The 24,418-nt window shown below is 35.1% G+C and overlaps 1 protein-coding gene across 2 annotated transcripts in view; it reads right to left on the reverse strand.

Moving 5' to 3' along the window:
- LOC102880739 (F-BAR and double SH3 domains protein 2) overlaps positions 1-24,418 on the reverse strand; it is a 143,337-nt gene that overhangs the window by 14,269 nt on the left and 104,650 nt on the right. For both annotated transcript variants that reach the window (XM_025042848.1, XM_025042847.1), the window contains exon 4: positions 6,190-6,266. In XM_025042848.1, coding sequence (XP_024898616.1) covers positions 6,190-6,266 — 77 coding nt within the window. The remainder of the gene's footprint in view (positions 1-6,189; positions 6,267-24,418) is intronic.

A 24,418-nucleotide genomic window follows, 5' to 3' on the forward strand; every position in this document is an offset into this window, starting at 1 on the left:
AGGAAGGAAGGAAGGAAGGAAGGAAGGAAGGAAGGAAGGAAGGAAGGAAGGATCCCTCCATCCATGCTCTCCTCTTAGACAGCATCCTCTTCCCTTTACTCCTCATCTAGATGACTGCTGTTCATCCTTCGAATCTCAGTTTACATGTAACTTCCTGAGGGAAGTCTTTTATGATCACCCTGAAGCCAATCCACAGACTCAGTCAAGTCCCTCTCTATTATTTGTTCACATTGCCTGAGCACTTTTCCTTCAATTATAAAGTGTTATGTAATTGTTTAAAGTCTGTCCCTCTCATTATAGTGAAAATTTCATGAGGGCATGGGTGTACGTCTTTCTTATTACTGTATTCCTAGGGTCAGGCACATGGCCTAATATTTAGAAAGGTTACGTTAAGTATGTGATACATGAAAAAAATAAATAAATGGATGAATGTATAAATTATGAGGACTGTATAATAAAAAAAGGTTTCCTTTGTAGAGTTTAAATAGAGACCTTTAGAGATTAGCAGATCTATAGCAGGCATATTCTTAACAGTAAGACACCATGAAAAGCATAGGATTCAGTTACTAGTCAGTCAGAAGACCAGAGTTCAGGTTCTAGTTTAATCAATATAATCACATGTAGCACACCTCACTATACTTTCATTTCTTCAGTTAGAAAATGAAGAAATAACAAAAATACCTGCACTATGTACCTCACAGGACTATTTTAACAATTAAATGCAAATGCTGTGAAGACTCATGGCACACATTCTTTTAAATGAATGAATAGTCATTGTGGTAGAAATAGAAGTACTTCTTGTTACCACAATAGTGGTAGTTCCAGTGCTAGTGGTGTTTTTCATTCTGATTGGGGAAAATAATAATGAACCAAAGAGAGATTTTGTAAAAATAATTCATTTTACTAGGCTTCGCACAATGATTGTGAAACACAAGGAAAGGTATCAAGCATATATGGTATTTTGCTATTCTGCTCAGATCAGGAAATGAGGCTCAAAATTATAAAAGAGAAGAAAGAAATTCTTTTAAGAACCTGTCACGTGCTAGGCACTATTTCATGTATTTTACATTTATCATATCATTTAATCCTTGTGACAACTTTGTAAGATAGGCATTATCCCCATTTTGCAGAGGAGAAAAGTAAAGCTTAGAGAAGTTTTTCTAAGGCTATCCACCTGGAAATAGTGCTCTCATGGACATAACCTAGACTCTGCCATTACCAATTACTACCCTTCTGCTCTAATTTCAATTTAATCATTTGTTCTGTGACCAACACCTCCTGATTCCACTCACTCCCTTTAGGATTTCGACTCTTAACAATTACTCATCCCTTTCAGAACCCACAATTCATCTGATCCTACCCCCTTCCCACTGTCTCTCAACCCTCTCATGATCTCCCTTCTCGGCTCCTTACCCAGCCTTGTCTCATAATCTACCATTGTAATCACTCCCTATGTATACTTTAATTGCCCTTGCCCCCTCTCTTTCTATCCTTATAATCTACAAGTTCTAACCTTGGTTAAATCTAAAATTCTGTGTACACTATACCAACATCTGTACAGCAGAATGCTGCAGGGGAAAAAAAACCATAATCATGCTGCTTGGTATCACTGTAAATTGATAGCAAATAAAGTCTAGTAACTCCTTAGTGCTACCCAGCAATTCCACTATATTCCCCTAATACACTTATTCTACCACTTTTCTAGACAATTAATTTTTACCTTTTCCTCTTGTCTCAAACCTAGGCCCAGAAATACAGCACTACGTATCAAGAAGATTAAGAATGTGATAAGTAAGTTCATAATTTAAGATTAATTTATATAGTAACTGATAACAAGGAGAAAGTATGATGCTTAATAAATAAGTGTTCGTGTCTCGTTCTCGATAGGAAGGAAGAGCACCCTAAGCTTAGGTAACACAAGTAGAGGCAGGGAGGATGACTGACTTCAGTTCAGTTGAGGTGGGATGAGAACTGCAATACAACTGCAGCTTGAGGTGCTCAAGGATTGGGGAACCAAGGATGAAAGAAGGAAAAATAGCCAGAGATGAGGAGAGAAAGGTAATTTGGGGTCAGATTTCTTCGTGGCTTCGAATATTACAAACACACACACACACACACACACACACACACACACACACAAATATTTCATCCTACTGGCAATGAGAAACCATAGAAGATTCTCAAGCAGGGGAGTAAAAGAAGGCATATTTTACAAAAACATACAAATAGTTGGTGGTACTGTAATAAATGACATTGTGAAAAGGAGAGAGCACAGGCAGAGAAACAGCAACTTAACATTTCTAAAAGAAAGATAAGATCTAGCAAGATGTCAAAGTTGGTGGCAGCTGACTTTTTGGTTCCCAAGCTGATGAGTTAATAAAAACATATGATCATTACTAGTTTATAGGTAATATTTAAAGACAGAAATATAGATAAAAGCATTTAAAACAGTCACTAAAGAACTGAAGGAAATTTGAGAAACATTTACATAGAAAAGGCTTGCTATTGTTTGAATGTTTCTGTCCTTACAGAAAGTCACATGTGAAAATCCTAATCCCCAAAGGTTATGGTATTAGGAGGTAAGGCTTTTGGGAGATGATCAGGTTAGAAAGCAGATAATGCCCTTGTAGAAGAGATCCAACAGAGCAATCAAACCCCTCTACCACGTGAAGGCAAGCCAGAGTTGAGAAGTCTGCAATTCAGAAAAGGGACTTAACTAGAATCCAACCATGTGGGCATCCTGGTCTCGGACTTCCAGCCTCCAGAACTGTGAGGAATACATTTCTGTTATTTACAAGCTACCCAGTCTGTGCTATTTTGTTATAGTAGCCTGAACAGATGAAGACAGAACTGAAAACTTATCCTCAAAGATTAAAAAAAAAAAAAAGGTCCAAGAAAAAGTAGTGTTATATGAGTCCAGTTTCCAGGCAAATGAGGGTAGTCTAATGGCATTAAATGGTGCACGGACATCATCAGACTGGCAAAAATTTTAAAGACTTACCACATACCCTGTTGGTAAAAAATAAAAAGAAATGGGCACTTTCAAATCAAATTAGAATAAATGTAAAATATATTGACATGAAGTTTATGAAGGATAATTTACAACATCAACATTTTAAATATATAAACCGTTTGACACAGGATTCCCTCCTCTATGTTTACCCTATAGAAATACTTTTACAGTACACAAAGACATAGTCGTGTATTCACGAGTTATCCCTGCAGCATTACTTGCAATAGTAATACACTAAATTACCACCAACAGAGAAATGGACAACAAAATTATATTTACCCATACTATCACCCTAACACAGCCACTTAAAAGAACAGGGGGACAGGAACATACTGACATAAAAGGATGTCTAGAATAGACTCCGTAAGTGAGTGTGTGAACAGGGAGGCGTCACAGAAGCATATGTATATGATGATTCCAGACCTGTTAAAAACGGAAAAACTGTGTCTTGTTCATGTATGCATCACACAGGAAAAAAAGAGAAGAAAAGACCACATGCTTTTAACAGCATTTACTCAAGGGGAGTAGAAATGTGAGTGGAAGAGGCTTGGGAAAGAGGAGGGGGCCGCACTTTACACTCTACTGTTACACGTGCAACAAGCATACGTTACTTGGATAAGAATTTTTAAACTACCAATACAAATATAAATCCAAAAAAAGTTAAAAGAGAAATTTAAAATGACTAGAACTAAAATAAACTCTTAATAAATGAAAAAATTGGCAACTGCCATTCTCACCCTTGAGCCTGATCTTTCTATTGTCTTTTTTCACAATGGCACCACCGTCCTCTCAGATGCCTAAGTTTAAAAACCTGGGAATCATTCTGTAGTCCTTCCTCTCCCCTCCTCTACTTCATTCTTCAGTCAGCAAATATTCGTCAAGTGCTTTCTATGTTCTAAGAGCTATTTTAGACACTGAGAAAAAGACTTTACAGTTTTGTAGTTATAGAAAACTGCTTACAGTTTTTCTCAGAACAAATCTGACAAATGCAGAAAACAAAACTGCCAAATCAATTGCAAGTCCTCTAGTTTCAGTTTTCTAAATCTCTCTGGAATCTCTCCCACAACTCAGTTTCTACTAGTTTTCGTGGTTCAAATAAGAGATGACCAGAGATTAAATTCCTGCGATTCTATTCTTTCTAAATTCTTCCTCACATCCCTCTAATTCACCTTCATATGATTTTGAAGTTGAACATGTCATTCCTCTTGTAGAAATCAAATGCTTCTGTTATCTTCTTAGTAAAAAAACAAACTCTGTGATATGCAAAGTCCTTCATGATGCCCGTGTATCCTCCATGTCCACCACTCCTCTCACCCTCCAATCCATATACTTCACACCAGCCACGCCGAGCTGCTCATTGTTACCTAGCATTCATATTTTCTCAGGCCTCCATGCCTTTAAGGAACTACTTCTGCTTAGAATTCCTTTTGCACAGCCCTGGCAAACTCCTGCACATCCTTTAAGACTCAGTTCTAGAAATCTAGTTTTCCCCTGTAGTCCCAAATGCACCTCTACTATTACCCAATACAGCAACTGTCCACAGTGGCTATTGTTCTATAAGCTCTGTAAGGACAGGCGCAGATTCTTCTAGTCTCTTTAATCCTAAAGTCTACTTTAAAAGCTAGTATGTAGTAGATATTTCACACCTATCTCATGAATAAAGAATGAATGATTGAGTGCTTAAATAGCTGTGTGACCCTGAGTAAAGGCATATAACCCAAGAATTAGTTTCTTAGTATATAAAAAGAGGATAATTATGTGTACCTCATGGGGTTGTTTTGATAATCATGGGAGATAAGTTAATCCCTATAAGTATATCCTAGCACAGTGTGTGGAATATATTTAGTAAAAGGTGGCTTAACACACTTTTAAAATTAGGTTGTATAAGCTAGCCTGGAAGCAAAGCCTTTTTATCCTTATTTCTTTGGTAACCTACATCCTAAATTTCAAACAAACAGAATACAACATATCTATAAATTGGAGTCCTTCTTTACTCTCCAGCAAACAATCTCTTCCTTGGTCAGGCTTTCTTCATTTTAGCAGCACTGAACATTTCATTCTCACTCTTATCTCAAGGTTTTGCTCTATTTATCTCTTTTGATTAGAATTTCATCTCCTCTCTCTTCTCCTCTTAGCTGAACTTTGTTGGTACTGGAAAGTTCACAAGAAAATCTCTATTTTTGTTTATTTTCCTATATTGTCCCATGTTGCAACTATATGGATATATTATTTATAATAGCATGCCACCTTCCAAGTTTCAGTTGTTCCTGCGACTGTGAAGAACTATTAAGGTTTCTCTTCTACCTTCAGTTTTCTAGTCCCCTTAAGAAGCTATCTGATGATTAGTCTTCACTGACAATTCGGCAACTTGATTTCATATACAGACTCCAAACCATACTCTTCAATACTGAGTTCTCAATTACCCTGGATTCTCTACTATCATTTCACAGGCATTAGTTTTAACTCCAACCAGACTGCAAACTTTGAAATCTTGACTTCTGGTTCCCACAACACTAAGGAAAGTCTTGAGCCTAAAAACCAATAAATACTTCCAAATTAACCTCAAAAAAGACATTAACTTCTAAACAAAATTAAAATATTTTATTAAAGATATCTATAGGTCAATGAGGATACAATTTATATTCCATTGTTATCTACCTTCTTTAAAATGTGTATGTGGGATACTGACTAGCCAATTTCTGGATATCCTGTTTTTAAAACAAACAAATAAGTAAATGTCAATAAAACTTAGAAACTTTTCCCCTGTGTTCACAAAATCCCATCATTCTAAATTTAGAATTTGTTTCAGAAGTAAAAAAAAAAATCAATGATCATGCTAGAACACCATAATCTTGTTTCATTATTGTTGCAATGTGTTTCCTCTACAGGTCCTTGAGGAAACAATTTGTTTCATTGTCATCTACTCTCTTTAAATTCCATATGTGGGTATTAATTAATTAAACAAACATAATCTTGGTTTAAGAAACATGAAAATGATTTATTTTATATAGATTATATATATTGTGGAACATTAACATTTTTTGATAACTTTAGAATTATGTCTAAAAACAGCAGAGGAAAGAAGTAATTTTTTAAAAAACTGGAGTCTACATTATGTGACATGGCTCTGAGAAAAATCACTTTTTTAAAAAAATAAGAACTACCTATTAAGTTACCTGTAATCATTCCGATCATCAGCTTTTATTCCAGGCCAATCTCTCTTCAGATATTGACTAGCCAACTTCTGGATACCCTGTTAAAAAAAAACAAATTTATTTTATAAAATAAGTATTGTGCCATAAAAGAGGATCTTTTCCTCAAAATACAGTATTTTGGAAATTCCATCTTCCCAAATGTAAATTTAATTCAGAAATAAAGAATTAATGTTAAATGACAGAACACTATATCTTGTTTCATTATTGTCACATTTTGTCTCCATTTTTAAGAACAGGGTGAGCATAAGAATCAGAAAATTGAAACTTAATTGATATGCTTTTTACGCTACCATACTATTTGACCAGCCATAACAAACAACTACCTCTGCTATATCACATGGAACACAGCCGTCCACCTCCATGGGGCTCTGAGTACACCGCTTGACATCTCAATTTCCCAGGGCTGCTGTGGCATGTACTGCATTTCTAAATCTGAGCAGCCAAATCCTCACATACCAGGAAAGATAACGACACATTCAATTTGGAGCAGACAGATATACATTGGTTTATAAAATCATTGACAAACCTTGGTGCTGTTCCATACTAGTACTTTTCAATTCAGATTTCAAGGGTTTGTGCTTTTTAAATAATACCATTTCAAATGAAAAGTTAGTTTTATGAAGTATACCCACTTACTGTTATCTATACAACATGAACCTAGGAAAAACAATATTTATCTATAACAGGTATGGTGGGTATCAGGATTTGAACAGAGAAGACTATTTTACGGGCAAGTGGGGTTAAACTACTCACTCTACAGAACATATTACTTTTAGATAGAAACCTCTATAGTCCTCTAACACTATAACAGGGCCTAATGTGATGAATTAGAAATCATTAACTTTGAGATACTCATTTCTATACATACAACTTTAAAAAGAATAAAAAAAATGCTGAGATGAAGAACAATCACAATAATTAATAGACTGCACACTTTAAGCAGAGGCTGCCCAAGTAAAATTAATGCTATGGTATTATGGTACCTTTCTACTAAGGTCTGCTGCCAAATCAATTTGGCTTAATTAAATACACTGTTGAATGCTTCTGTTTACTATTACTGCAATGAGGCCAAAGGGCAGCAGGAAATGTAGAGAAGCTCCTTTGAATCTCAAGTTCCTCTTAAACTTGACGACAGTTTGGTTTCACTATTTCTAGGTACTGTGAATTCTGAGAACACACATATAACAGCATATCCACAATATTTCCACTTACAAACCTTATACCTTGGGGAACCCAATTACTAAGTCTTTGATGAATATGTACAGTACTTTTCACTTTTGTACCTTGTTCAAACTGCTCTTATTTGCATAAAATATCTTCCCACACTCTCATTCCTACCTGCTGAATTCTCACCGCCCCTCTTTTAAACCGATTTTTAAATTTTCTAACAAAATATTCAAAAGTATATACAGGAAAATGTGAAAAGTTTCATTGCCTAGGTATTTTTTCATTTCATTTCATTAAAACAGAATAGTTTATCATTTTTTCTTCACTTATTAGCTGGAATTCTTTTTTAAAGAACCCCCCTGAACTATTCTATTATCCTGAGGTACAGTTCTTAGAGGAAAGGCAAGATAAATATTTGATGGTTCAATTTTGGTCCAAAGGTAAACAATGAATTTTTAAAGTAACATTATGAACTCGTATATTTTAAAGAAAAGATGTGTTTCAATTTATTGCAGTCAGTATTCTTTTGATGTGCTAATAGTGGCCAGTTGGGAGCCCCTCCAAGTTGGCTCCCATATCATGACCCCAATAGACTTAGTTTCTTTGTTTTCTTTTACAGTTCCTATTCCAGATCTGCAGTAAGCTAGTTTTCCAAGGAATACTAAGTCCTTTCAGAGAGAAACCATATTTAGAGACCACAATCTAGGTACCTCCTTATCCTTCCAATCTTACTTTTTTGTCTAAGAGGCCTTTTTCTAACTGCTATATACAAAGCAGCTCACCTTCCACCCAGTTACTCTCTCCAGCCATCCTAATTATTCATAATCTTTATTATATTGTTGCTGCTTGGTTTAAATATATTAATCTGTTTACTAACTATTAACTCCATCAGATAGGAACTTGTCAATTTTTTTAAATCACTATGTCTCCAGGCTATCGCAGCAAAGAGCCTAGCATTTAGTTGATGCCAGTAATATTTACTGATTACATGAATAAATGTCACCTACATTATTTTATTTCTAATGTATAATAGCCAAACTCCTTTTGTGTTTTTGCTGTTCTCAGTTAGAAATGTTTGGATCAAAATTTCTCTGGTTCCTAATTCTCATACGTTCAAAGGGGAAAAAAACTGTACCAGATTTCTAAGATTATGACCAGGTAATTTTAGTAAGTTCCTCAGTAAAATTGTAGTCAAATTTGACCATCTCCAATACTGAAAGAGAACAAGTGTGTATACCCCAAAGCAATGGGGAAAAAAAAAGTTTACTCCATACTTAGAAGGTACTACACATTAATTTTTGTGAAGGTTCAAATGAGTCAAGATCCCTGAATTCAAAGAACTCATAATATGTAGATAGGAATAAGAAGTATGCAACATAAAATAAGAGGCAACACCTGGGTTACAACTAAGTAAGTGGCAATATGTAATAAGCACACAGTTGAGGAAAAGACCATCTGATGTTTTCTTAACAAATTACATCTAAATGACATGATAGTGACTTTTTCAGTTTAATCACTGCTAAAGTGGTTGCAGAGCACTTCATACAGAATATGGGATATGACAGGAGAAGACTGAGATTATGAGTAGACCTAAAAAGGCAGAATGACAGTACTCTAAATTTATATAAAACAAATGAACTTAAACATTTCAAAACATTTATTCTTCTTCTGTTAGGCCTTGTTATAACTACGGAAAAACTGGACACTAAGAGGATACATAATTTCCTTAAGATCACATAACTAGTTAAATTTGAATCAGAATCCCTAGTTATTCTAAATCTTTGGAAAAAACTTACCATCATGGCATGCATTTTATCTAATTTTTTTTTTAAATCTTAATACTTAACTTGTTATCTTTTTTCTGCATTATAAGTCACAATAGCAATTTCTGGAGCTCTAAACCACAAAGTTGAAGTGTATTAAACTGAACGAGCTCTTTAGAGATGAGATGAGGGATTCATGAAATAGACAAACAGTGCATCTTTAGATGAAAGACTTTATTCAAGTTAGTTCACAGAGACAGCAATCATGACTCCTGTGTGCTCCATGCAGCTGTTTAAGATCTCATCTGCATGGATGCTCAAGAAATACTGCGTGGCCATTATAGGAAAGGTCCTAAATAACATTTCATGCCTCTGAAAGCATTCTATACTTAAATTAACATTTTTCTTTTTTATGTTATGTTTAAAGCTACATCTTATAAATAAAAAGTTTATTTATATAGGAAAAAATCTACCCCAATTAAGTGGCTACAGAAAATAAAGTTATGACTGACGATGTTTAAATAGTTGTTTTTTTTTTTAATCACTCCTCCAGCCCACATTACTCTCTAAAATGGGTACGCTAGACATATAATATATGTTTTATTAAATGAGCATCACTGATGTATAATGTTAATTTGATTTCCAAAAACAATTTACTCTGGAGCAGTAAATTGTGGTTTCCATCAAAATGTACTATCAATATATTCTTTGGAACATTTCAACTTTCTAAAAAGCCATTAGTGTCTGATATAAGACTTGCTTTGTTTTATCTCTCAGTAACACTTGTTACATTGCTCTAACCAGTGAAGTAACACAAAGAAAGCCACTGTTCAGTAGTCATTGGGAAGTGGACTGATGGCTTAACCTTTTCCCCATTTACAACAGAAAACTGAGCAGGGGTGTGCTCCATGGCTCTCATACAAGTTATTCTGTATCCATTTTTTCCCCCCAACATACAGATGGCTCTACAAAATTATAGGAAGCCATGTTATTTATATACTATAACTTTTTATCATGAAAAGTTTGGAAATATTTTTCATTGCCCTATGTACTCTTTTACCTGGCTGTTTCTGAGTTATATTCCTGCTTAGAAGACTACTGCAGGAAAAGATTCTGGAAAGATGATGGAGTAGGAAGGACCAGGAATCTAACTCCTAACCCAGACAATATTCTCAATGGCAGAATGTTTCATATAACTATGTTGGAACTCTGAAGTCTCTTGAAGGCTTACAATTTCTATGGGAATGCTTACATATTAAATGAAGTTAATTTTTGGACAATTTCTGCACTTAGCTCAGTCAGAATTACCCCTTGCCTCCTAGCTCAGTGGTTGGCAGCCATGTACTTGTTTCTAGAGCAGAAAGGGTAGGGTAGGCAATAAGAGCCCTGTCCTCCAAATATCAGGGATCTGTGCTCTGATCACTGATTGCTGTTTCTGATAAAGGAGGTAGAGACACAGAAGTACAGATATAGAGGTGGAGAGCCATTGCTGCATCCCTATTCCCCACTGAAGAAAAGTGAACAGAGCCTAAGGAACATTTGGGACATCATCAAATTGATCAACATACACCTTGTGGGAATACTAGAAGAAGAAGAGAAAAAGGAAGGGAGAGAGAGATTATATGAAGAAATAAGGGTTGAAAACATCCTGAATTTGACAAAAGACAAGAATATAAACAGCCAAGAAGCTCCATAAATTCTAAGCAGGATGAACTCGGAGATCCACAGTAAGACACATTATAATCAAACTCTCAAAAGCTAAAGACAAAATCTTGAAAGCATCAAGAAAGAAGCATATTGCCACATATAAAGGCTCACCAGTAAGAGTATAAGCAGACTTCTCAACAGAAACTTGGGAGGGCAGAAGACAGGATCTGGATATTCAAAGCATTAAAAGAAATAAATGTCAACCAAGAATATACAGCAAAACTGTCTTTCCAAAGGGAGCGAGAGATTAAACCTTTTCCAGATAAACAAAAGCTGAGGGAGTTTGTGACCCCTAGGCCTGCTCTGCAAGAAATGCTCAAGGGAGTCCTGCAGGTTGAAAAGAAAAGATGCTAGATAATAACATGAAGTTGTGTGAAGAAATAAAAATCTCATTAAAGGTAAATATATAGGCAATTATAAAACCTAATATTATCATAACAGTGGTCTGTAACTCCACTTTTTGTTTTAAGAGACCAATACTTTTTAAAAAGTTGTTAATCTAAAAGCTAGTATTACTGTAACTTTGGTACATAACTCCACATTTTCTTTACATTTAAGAGATTCATGCATTAAAAAGTCATTTTTTTGTTATGTTTTTGGACACAATGTACAAAGATGTAATTTCAAAGATGTAATTTCAATAAAAAGGGTGGGAATGAAACTATAGAGTTTTTGTATATTTCTGAAGTTAAGCTGATATAAATTCAAATTAGAGTGTCACAACTGTAGAATGTTAAATGTAACCACAAAGAAAAAAGCTATACAATATACACAAAAAGAAATGATTAAAATGTTTCACTACAAATAACTAAACACAAGAGACACTAATGCAAAATCACATAAGTAAATACTTCCTTATCAATAATTACTTTAAATGTAAGTGGATTAAACTCTTCAATTGAAAGACAGAGACTGGCACAACAGATATTAAAAAAAAGATTCAATTATATGCCAACTACAAGAGACTCTTCATATCCAAAGAAGACTATTGCAGTATTCTGGTAGGGATGACGATACCTTGAACTGTGTTAGAGGCACTGGAGATTGAGAGAATCAGATTGATTACAAAGATATGTAGCAGGGAAAACTGACATGATCGGTAACGGTCTAGCTATGGAAAATATAAGAAAGGAGACAACAAAAATGACCCTTTGGATTTTGGCCTTGTATAACTGGATGGATGATGGCATCTCCCCATAGGGAGGGATATACCGGTAGGCTAATTAATGATAGAAAGGGCTATTGGATTATAATACAAAGAATATTAGGTTTAACAGAAGTATAAGAGAAGAGGAAAAGCCACTATCTCTCCTAAAGTGAGATACATCAGGAAAACCTATGTAGACTTTCCTGCATTGGAATTGGATCTGAAAGAACAAATAGGAACTTGACCAACTGAGAAATGAAGAAGGGCATTACAGGGCTTGGCATAACTCAGGTGAAAAAATTGGTGATGTAAAATAGAAGGACTGAAAATGTGGGAGATGAGTTGGTGGAGTAAATTTTTATTTGTAAGCATCCAACTTGTTCTTTGAAACTTATGCTAACACTAATATAGTGAATTCTTCTTTAGTTCCCAGGAGATATCTACTCTCAAGGTAGTTTTCTATGAAGTTATTCTCTTTAAGAAAGACTCTCCAATGTCTTTCATTTTACTCAATTCAGAGTAAAAGCATCATTACTATCATAGTGCTTACTAGAGAATCATATAAACACATTTAAAAAGATGTTTCCTTGGAAAGTTATAGCTCTAATAATAACTGGGATGTATCATTTTAATACACTTCCACAAAATGCATAGTGTTGCCTTTAATATACATAAGAGACATAAAAGTCACCTGCCTGAAATATGCTTAGTTCTCCAATGAATGTTGTTATGACAATTTCATAAAAAAAAGTATGTGCATAAATCCTGTTGGACTTAAACAGAGAGAAAATGTTAAATGTCCAGTTTATATAATGCTGTTGCCAATATGACTGCATAACTTGGAAGTTTGTTTAATAAAAGATATCCACCTCTCAGAAGTCACAAGGCCAAATCTACCCAATGTTAAATATTAAGTGTCAGTTATTTAATCATTTTCAAGCTCACTTCAATGACTTTCCCCTTCCAAACAGTCTTGTTTTCTCCTATAGAGTTCCTCCATTTATTCCCAAAGCAATTTATACGCAAGCTTTAAAGAGAAAATCCTACTGACTAAAAGGGACTTATTAGCTTACCTCTATTAGTTCAATAGTTTATTTCATTTTCCATTCTGTAGTAAATTGTTTAACCAAGAAACAATGTTTACACTTTTATGAATGTTTTTTTCTTCCACATTTTGTAAATTTTTCTTTCCAAATAAGAAAAGCAATATATTTTTTTCACTGTGTTATAGTCATCTTCCAATAAGATTAATATTATTTGTTGGCAAAAGCTGAATTGGGGGGGAATTTATTTTCTAATGTTAAAATATTATCAACTGGAAAACAAATTATGGCTTATCAATTTTTAGAGCAAAATGTATACAATTTTGGCTTATTTAGAACATTAAAAAGTCACTAAACATCATAAAAATTATAACTTGTTTCAATTTTTTGTTAGTTATATTTCAAGGTTTGGATTAGTTGATACCTATTTGTGAGCTTCTCTGATATGAAGGTTTTCATTGGGGGAAAAATAAGCCAATTGCTGTTGTTTTTAAACAATAAGAAAAGTGTTAGCATGATTGAACTGCCCACTTGATCTCAAGGACAGCTGTAAAAGCCGTTCCTTTTTCAAAGCAGAAACTGGAATGTATCAAATCAACAAGGGAATAATAATTTCTTGTGCTTGACCCTTATTATCTTGAAATAGTTTACTTTAAATTAGAGGATATCATCTGTAAACCCAGTTAATCAGATGAAAACTGCTGTACAGTGCAACTCACAAAGGCAAACAGTGAGAGTGCTGTTAAAAACTCCTTGATGTGTACATAACCATCTTGTACACCCCCAATAGTATGAACAACCTACTCTGGATCTAATTAGATCAGGGACTTTGGTCTCAGACTCGACATGTAATATGTACGTGAACTTGGGCAAATGACCTGGTCTCACCTTTAGTCTCATGATCTGTAAAATACTTCAGTAGGTGAATGAATAAACTGGAGCACATTCCAGACAATGGAATATTATTCAGCACTAAAAATAAATGAGCTATCAAATCATGAAAAGACATGAAGGAACCGTAAATGAATTTTATTGTGTGAAAGAAGTTGATCTGAAAGGCTACATACTATGTGATTCCAACTATATAACATTCTGGAAAAGGTGAGATGATAGACGGTAAAAAGATCAGGGGTTAGGTGGGGAGGAAAGGGACAAACGGGGAGCATAGAAGATTTTGAAGACACTGAAACTATTCTGGATGATACTATAATGCTGGATACATGTAATGATACAGTTGCCAAAACCCACAAAACGTGCAACACCGATGTAAACTGTGGACTTCGGGTGATAATGATGTGTAGATGTAGGTTCATGGGCTTTAACAAATGTATCACTCCGGTGAGATGTTGATAGTGGAGGTAGGGAGAAAGGATGGGTTATGCATGTGTGGGGCCACTGTACTTTCTGCTCAAAATTACTGTGAACCTAAAACTGCTAAAAATTAAAGTCAATTAAAAAAGAATATTACCATCTATCTCAAAAGATAGTTTCAACAATCAAAGGAAATAACATAAAGTATCTGATGTTTGTTCTATAAGTACTCAATGTCTCTTCGCAGTAGTCAATCTTTCATTTATTCAATAAATATGTAATGAGAACTAAGAGAAGTGATTACTATTCTAACCATGTAAATTTTTCCAACAACTTTGACAAGTAATTTTTTAAAATGTTTACTAATTCACTGATCACTTATTTGATATTGTGACTTTTTATATGATTACAGGGTCTATAAATTACAAGTTAATTCTAACACGAAAATTTAACTCTCTCATTATGTACAAGAAATATCATCAACACTATGTCATATGTAAGTTTTAAAAAAACTAAGAAATTTTCTATCACAGACTGAATGTAGATGATTAATAAAATTAGCTAACATAGCAGTGTGTGCATTAGAACAAAAACTTCCTAAATCAGTCATAAGGTTAATTATCCAGGATAATAAATGAAGTAGGACTGGTTAGTATTTCAAGACCTTAGGTATTTCTTCTCCTTTGCTGACTTTAAATATTTAATTAATTATTCTATATAAGTGAAACAGACTTGTAGATAACATTAGACAACACTTAATTTATAATTTATAGAAGGATGAATACAAATCATTTTGAAGTTTCTTTTTAAATTCTCACATTCCTAATTAATATTCATAAGGATAATTTCACAAAAGCAGTAACAAAACTATGCCAGAGGGGGCATGGAAATATTTGGTTGTGCTAGTGGAAGAGGCAGGAGGTTTCTCTCTCCCCAAAATGGAAGATTTAAGTTCAATACATCATTTCCTAAATAATAGTTTCATAATATTTAATCAAATCATTCATTATTCAGAAATAACACTGTGGAGAAACAGATTAATGTTGCACAAAGGCCGAGTTCATTTGTTCTGGACAGGTGGCCAGTCTGTAGCTCTGTGTCAGCAGCCCAAACCCGCCCACAATAGCCCTAAAGACGATTATGCAAATGCCAGACAACCCAGCTATTTTCCCAGGAATAGGAGAAGGGCTCCTAGTAGAAGCTATAATTGTTCTGCAGTCATGTGGAAAAACAAGCAGGTCTTTTTTTTCCTTTTTTGCTGGAAGCAGAGTGTTTTCATTAAGGCACTACTACAATATGTGTGAGATATACAAACACAAACACACACACGTCATGAAAAGACACGGAGGAACCTTAAGTGAAAGAAGGCTACATACTGTGTATACGATATGGCGCAGGGTGGTGTGGGAGTGGGGTGTGTGTGTGTGTGTTTGAGGTTTACTTCTCAAACACCATACACAGTTTATTCCATGCTTTTCCCCAAGCTCTTCTTGCTAGGTGTATCAGCTATCTTAATAATACCATATCTTCTCTGTTGGTTATCCTTCCCTTGCCAATCAGATGCATACGGTAATGTATTAACTTCGACCACTGCATCTTATGAGCATGAGATATTCTCTGGCAAAGCTGAGATGAGAACCATTCTTACTCCATATACATAAAACATTTTTCTTTGCCATCTAGGGGCATAATGAAACAGGCTGAAGATAGAAACCCATCAAATTTGGAATGCAGCACTGACAAGGAAACACTGTTTCCTAGCACTTATTAATTAATGTTAATGTCATCAAATTTTAGGGGGTTTTGTTTTTGATTTTATATAAAGTCATCAGATTCTTTAGTTTATAAATGGCAGTTTTTCAGTTACCTGCTCTAACACCTGATTTTACAATTCTCTCTGGAATTAAAGTTATTTAAAATATTACTGTTATTGGATTTTTGATTCTACAAGAATCATAAACAGTATTTCTTTTTCCTTTTTATTACCTCTTTTGTTCTACTCATCCCTTAATTCCCCCCACTGTTACACAGGACATTACCTGCTTTATTTAGTAAAAGGCATAAGATGCTACTACTTTATCTACCTATATAGAACTCAGTAGTTTCTAGAACTCATGTTAGAAAATGTGACCAAGTCTTTCTGCTCTAAATTCATTTAAAGGAAGATTTTTCTCAAATGCTTAGAAACAGATTATGATATTCTTTGAAGATGTCAAATATATTATTTTAAAATAAGACATTACAAACTTCTAAATGTTTAATTAAGGATATATGTACTGTTAAGATTAAACCAGTCATAAGTAGGTAACTTCTTTAAACTCAATAGCATTACTGATATGAGATTTAGGTAATATAAATTCCACTATCCATGAATCAAATTTACATTCAAAACTCTTTTTAAATAACTTAGCTCCAGTTTAAATTATTGTTCCTTCTGGCAAATCCTCACAAAGTGCTTTCTTTCTCTTATAGCACTTATCATATAGTTACTTTAATATATTCATTCAATCATTCATTCCTTGGCCCTAAATTCAAACAAATGAGTAAGTCACAGTCTCAATCCTCTCTAACACTAGTGAGAGAAATATTTGATCCTTTAAAAATATTTTCAATATATTCTGATGCAGGTATAGAGTAGAATATGCTGAATATGGTAGACTATATTTATGGTTCAAAACGTTCCCTGCCACCCCACCAGGATAGCTAAAGTTAAAAAAAAAAAAAAAAAGGCAGATAATATCAATAATACCAAGTGTTAGTGAAGATATAGAGAAACTGGAACCCTCACACATTGCTGGTGAAACTAGAAAATGATGTAGCCACTTTGGAAAACAGTTTAGCAGTTCCCAAAAATGTTAAACAGAGTTATCAAATGGCCCGAGCAATTCCATTCCTAATTGCAGTATCGAGAGAACTGAAATTATAATGTCCACTTAAAAACCTGTACATGAATGCTTATAGAAGCATTATCTATAATAGCCCAAAGTAAAAACAACCCGAATGTCCTCAACTGATGAGTGGATAAATAAAAATGTGGTATATCTATAGGTATATCCCATTAATGGGCTATTATTTAGCAATAAAAAAGCATTGACTGAGGTTCTGATACATGCTATAACTCGGATGAACCCTAAAAACAGTATATGCTAGGTAAAAGAAGCCATTTACAAACTGCATGATTCCACTTATATGAAATGTCTTGAAAAGGCAAATCCAAGATACAGACAGTAAACTAACTGATGGTTGCCCAGTGCTAGGGACATTGATGGGGAAATAGGGAGTAACTCTTTTGGGGGTGATAAAATGTTTTTAAAAATTGATTTTGGTGGCGGTTATATAACTGTGAATATACTAAATACCACTGAACTGTACATTTTAAAATGGTAAATTGTATGGAATGTAAATTATATCTCAATAAGGTTGTCAGTGTGTGTGTGTGTGTGCGTGCTCCACCGCTCCTCCTCCCCTGCCTCTCTTTAACTAAATATTATATTTTCCCATCCCAATGACATCAGGCTGGCCATGTGACTTGCTCTGGCTAATGAAATGTGAATAGAAATGATGCATTATATTCCTTCTCATCATTAAGAATTAGGACATGGCATGATAATATGAAGCCATAACAATTAGCAAAATACTTTAAAATATTTTAACTTACCTTTTTTTCCAATTGTGTACATGCTTTCAATATTCATAGTGTATTAGTATGGGGAGGCCATTTGTAAAATTTTGGAAACCATTTCCCTTGATTACTGAGGACCTATATCTAATGTATTGTCCGACTCATAGTATAAATTGCCCAGTGTTGTTCTGTTTCTACAGTGGCAGTGTAGAATACAGTAGGGGCTAATAAATATGCCTCAAATGAATATCCATCCAGATGTCAATAACAATACACCAGGAACAGGTCAGAAATTTAAAATTCAATCTAAAAGGCTAGTCAGAAGAGTAGCATTAAATAAACCAAGAGGCTAAGCAGCAGCCAGGATGGGCAGATGCCTACACAAAGGAAAATAGGTAATACAAGTTCTCTTCACCATTTACACAAAGATTAACAAATAACTAGATGGCTAAAATTAAAAAGACTAAAAATATCAAGAGTTGGCAAAGATATGGAACAACTGGAACTCCCATATGCTGCTGGTGGGAATGCAAACTAGAAAAAAAGACTTTAAAGACCTATTTGGCCATATCAACTGATGGTAAAGACATGACCCAATAATTCCTCTCCTAGGTATATATCCAACAAAAATATATACAAATTTTCATCTCAGGCAATGCTCGAAGCAACACTTTTCATTAATTATCAAAAACTAGAAACAAACTAAGTGTCCATCAACAAAACAAATAAGTAGATTGTGGTAATTCATATAACGGAATACTTCTGAGCAATGGGAATAAATGAAATTTAGTTACATTACACAATACATAAAAATCACAAGTATAATATTGATTGAAAGAAGCCAGACCGAAGAGAGTGAAACTAATAATTAACTTTTTTAATTGGGGGGGACAGTGACAGGAATGGGCAAAGGAAGGCTTCTGGAGTGCTCAAATGGTCTAGTTCTTCATCTGGGGAGTGGTTAACAAAGAGTAGTAAGCTTCACACTAATGACTATGCACAGGTCTATATGTACACATATTTCAATAAAAAATAAACACACTTCTAATATGCACTCCTTTGTTTACTGCAGCATTATCTACAATAGTCAAGATATGGAAGTGACCTAAGTGTCCATCGATAGACAGATAGATAAGAGATGTGGTACATATATACGATGAAATATTATTCAGCCATAAAAAAGGAGATCTTGCCATTTGTGATGACATGGATGAACCTAGAGAGTACTGTGCTAAGTGAAATAAGTCAGTCAGAAAAAGACAAATAGCATATTATTTCACTTATATGTGGAATCTAATAGCACAAAATAACAAAACAGAAACTCATAGATACAGAGAATAAACTGGTGGTTGCCAGATGGAATGAGTAAAAAAAGTAAAAGGGATTAAGAGGTACAAATTGCCAGTTACTAAACAGTCACAGGGAGGTAAAGTACGACATAGGGAATGGTGTCAAATGGTTAGACTTATCGGGTGATCATTTTGTAAAGGTATATCAATGTCTAATCACTATGTTGTACACCTGAAACAAAAATATGTCAACTATAACTAAAAAATAAATTTAATAACACACTTTTAAATAACTCATTGTTCCAAGGAGAAATCACAATGGAAGTCAGAAAATTTCTTCAATTTAACAAGTAAACCATACTTAACAAGACTTATGGAATGTTGTCAATGGAATGCTGTCCATTTAGAGAGAAACATATATCCTTAAATATTTATATTCAAAAGAGTAAAGTCTCAAAATCAATAATTTAAAGATTCCTTCTTCAAGAAGTTAGGAAAAGAATACCTGAATAGCTGAGTAATCCCAAATAAAACAGAAAGAAGGAAATAAAAGATAAAATCATAAATGAATCAACAGAAAACATAATGGAGAAGATCGACAAAGTCAAAAGTTATTTCCCTAAAGAGATTAATAAAATTGGCAAATCTCTGGTGACACTGTTCAAGGAAAAGAAAAATGAGGCATAAATAATCAATATTAAGATTGAGAAAGAAATTACAGAAGGTGAATATAATAAAAGGAAAATACAAAGTTATTATGAGCAATTTGCCAATAAATTTGAATTCAGACAAAATGAATAAATTCCTAGGAAAAAAAATGTTACTTTACTAAAATTTACATGAGAAAAAGAGAAATACTCATTAGTCATACTACCATTAAAGAAAATAAATAATTTAAACATTCACACAAGAGAATTCCAGCTTCCAGATGGCTTCACCAAAAAGAACTTCTTAACAGTGGAGAAAAGAAATAATTCCGATGTTAGAGAAATTCTTTAAGAAGAGGAAAGAGAATATTCTCAACTCATTTTATAAAGCCTTGATATCAAAATTCCAGAAGGAAAAGTATGAAAAGGAAAATTATAGTCCAATTTCACTCATGAACAAATGGAATCTAACAATATGTAAAAAAAGACAAAACATCAGGACTAAGTGGGTTTTATCGCAAGAATGCAAAGACTTGGCTTAACGTTAGAAAAACCAATTGATACTATTTGCCACAAATTAAAAGTTAAAAATCATATAACTGCTTCAAAAGATAAAACAATTGATAAAATCCAGCATCAATGCATGATAAAAATTCTTAACAAACTAAGAACAAAACACCATAAACTGATACATAAAATGTCTACAGCAAGCATCAATACTTAATGATGAAAGATTAAAAGATCTTCCTTTGAGACCAGAAACAAGACAAAGATGCTGCAATCAACACCTTCATTCAACACTGTACTGGAGGCCCTAGACAGTGAGATAAAACTAGAAAAAGAAATCAAAAGTTACAGGCAGTCCTTACTTTGCATGGTTCCAATATGCATAAATTTGTTACTACAATTAAGTTAAATTGTCGCTCCCCCAAGTGCAGTTTTAATTTTAGTTACTATGGTATATTAAACATGAGTAACTGTTATAAAGTACAGACTTTACTGCTAGCTCTTTGGTCTAGAAATCACTGCAAATAACAGATGCATATCATGATCAATGACCAATTACATCACTTCTTTCAAAGTGTGTCAGTGATTGATCACTGTGCATCTGTTATTCAGTTCACGCAAAGACAGTAAAGATGTAACTATGCTGCCTCTTTGTCTTACAGTGATAAATCCACATGAAGTTTACAAAAAATGTATAATCAAAAGAGGGAATTAAATAGCCAACAAAGATGAAAGCACATCAAAGAAACAAAAAGTGATAATGCTAGAGTGAAATTCTAACCAAATATAAATGTAGTTATAGAAGAAATAGCTGACTGTGGGAATGTTGATGCCATTGTTGTTTTAGAGACTCTGGATATGCAATCAGAGGATAATGGTGAACATATCAACATAAATGAAGATAGTAAGTGTGATGAAAAGGATGACGTTATCTCAGATGAATGCTGCCGGCAAAAAAAAAAAAAAAGAAAAATCACATTACAAGAATTCTCAGATATATTTCATGACGTTGACTGTGAACAGGATAAATGTTGGAAGATAACCCAAATATAGAAAAGGGCATAACAATTCACCAAGTCATATGATAAGAAAAAGGCTATCACTGATTCTTGGGTGGAACTTCCAGTTTCTGGTTCCGCAGGTATGGAGTTTGTAAGTCACCACCCAGTCCTAACAATAATAAAAAGCTGAAGAGACTGAGAAATCAACTACCCTTCTAGGATCTGTAAGGGAGGGGAAGACGTAGGGTAACCGCTGCCCCCAAGATTAAATGGAGAGGGAGACAGGCAAATACAGGGAGTCATGGCTTACCAGTGCAGAGACTCAAGAGCAGAAACCTCCTTGGACACCAGTGCCAGGGTAAGAAAACACGGATTGCAATTGACAAACTGCTGAAAATTCTGTGTGGACAACTCAGAGTTAAACCGTCCAAGGGGACACAGTCATGGGGGAACCCCACAATATTGTGAGATTTATCTCCAGCTCAACCAGGTCTCACGGTAACATCAGAAAAAAAATTTCCTCCCGCACCCACCAGCGAGAAGTGAAAAGGAATCATTTTAAGTATTATGCAGAGCACTATGTTCTTCCTAAAAGGGGCTACCCTCAGGAGAAACTAGTTAACCAAACCCTAACCTGCTGAGGTATATAATCAGTGCCTAATTGACCTGGGAAAAGAGAAATACCCAAGTCAGGTTAGCTCTACCCAACATCAAACTGCTCTAGCCATCTCTTCCCACCTATGGGAGAACAAATAGATCAATGCAACAGAGGAGAGAGCCCAGAAATAGAGCCACATAAATACAGTCAGTCAACTGATCTTTGATGATCAGTGATGCTGGAACAATTGGCCATCCATATACGAGAGAGAGAAGCGGAGGGGGGGGGAGGGCAGGGGGGGAGGCGGGAGATATTTCAGACACAGACCTTACACCCTTCGTAAAAATTAACTCAAAATGCATCATAGACCTACATGTAAAATGCAAAATTATAGAACTTCCACAAGATAACATAAGAGAAAACCTAGTTACCTTGAGTATGGTGATGACTTTTTAGATACAACATGAAATCCATAAAATAAATAATTGATAAGCTCAACATCATTAAAATTAAAAACTTCTGAAAAAAAACAAACAAACAAACTTCTGCTCTTTGAAAGACAATGTCAAGAGAATAAGACAAGACACAAACTGGGAGAAAATATTTGAAAAATACACATCTGATAAAGGACTGTTATCCAAAATACACCTAGAACTCTTAAAACTCAACAATAAAAAAACAAACAATCCAGCTAACAAATGAGTCAAAGACCTTAACAGACATCTTACCAAAAAAGACAAACAGATGGCAAAGAAGCATATGATAAGATGCTCCACATCATATATCATAAGAGAAATTCAAATGAGAACAAGATACCACTATACACCTATTTGAATAGCCAAAATGTGTAACACTGACAACTCCGAAGGCTGGCGGGGACGTGGAACAATGAGAACATTGCTGGTGGGAATGTAAAATGGTAAAGCTACTTTGGAAGACAGTTTGGGGTTTCTTACAAAACTAAACATGCTCTTACCGTAAGATCCAGTAATCATGCTCCTTGGTTTTTACCCAAAGGAGTTTAAAACTTATGTCCAGACAAAAACCTGCACATTGATGTTTATATCAGCTTTATTCACAATTGCCAAAACTTAGAAGCAACCAAAATGTCCTTCAATAGGTGAATAATCCAGACAGTAGAATAACATTAAGTGCTAAAAAGAATAAGCTATCAAACCATGAAAAGACATAGAGGAACCCTAAACGCATATTGCTAACTGAAAAAAGCCAATGTGAAAAGGCTACATATTGTAAGATTCCAACTCTATGACATTTAGAAAAGGCAAAACTATGGAGACAGCAAAAAGATCAGTAGTCGCCAGCGTCAAGGGGAGGAGGGCAGAGCATAGAGGATTTTTAGTGCAGTGAAACTATTTTGTGTATTATAATGATGGATATATGTAACTACATATTTGCCTAAACTCACTGATGTACACCACCAAGAGTGAACCATGACGTAAACCAGACTTTAGGCGGTTTTGATGTGTCAATGTAGATTCATCAATTGTAACAAAGGTACCACTTTGGAGGGGGATGTTGTTAATGGGGAAGGCGATGCATGTGTGGGGGTAGGTGGTACATGGAAAATCACTGTACCTTCATCTTAATTTTTCTGTGAACCTAAAACTGCTCTAAAAAAAACATTAAGTCTTGAGGAAACTGAAAAACATGGCGTAGATAATAGAGGCTCTGTTCATCCCTCTGGTGACCAAATCAAAGTTGTGACAGAAATAAGCAGCAGCAGCAAGGAAAAATCGCCTCGGATCTAGATGAACAATACATACAAATAGGAAAATACAAGAAATCACCCTGCAATGGCAGAAGGTAGAACGGGGTGAGGACACGGGGCTGCCCAGTCTTGAGTTACTGAGTGAGACAGAAGCAGTGGCAGCAGCAGAAGCCTCTTAAAGGGGCCCCATCCACAAGCAGATTTACGTGGTGATGGACCTGCTTGCTCTGAGCACCAGTGCTGATTCGGCTGCGCACGCAGGGGGCTCTAGGGACTTACAGGGTGACACTGTCGGAATGAGGGCCGAGGTGAGACTCAGAAGTGCCAGCAGTATCCACTGTTTCCTGTTGGGCCCTCCCCACTACCAGTGCGCCCGACACTGCGCAGCCATAGCCATGCCTTCATCAAACTGAAAAACAGAGGTCGCTCTGCCCAGAGGATTCCCTGAAACCATGCCTCTCCCAACTTGTGGCCCCACTCAAGCCACATCAAGCTGTATCCTCAGCGAGTCAGGTGCTCCTCACTGAGCAGCACCTAGACTCACGCTGGAGCCTGCTGGTCTCGGTTTCTAGCATGGCCTTTTGAGGCAACTATAAGCACGGCATCTGTGGATTGCTTGCTGAATCTTAACAGGTGGCCCCAGAGGGGTAGAGGCTAAG

This window comes from Pteropus alecto, unplaced genomic scaffold (assembly GCF_000325575.1).
Source record: "Pteropus alecto unplaced genomic scaffold, ASM32557v1 scaffold7, whole genome shotgun sequence".
In the NCBI taxonomy this organism is placed as follows: Eukaryota; Metazoa; Chordata; class Mammalia; order Chiroptera; family Pteropodidae; genus Pteropus; species Pteropus alecto.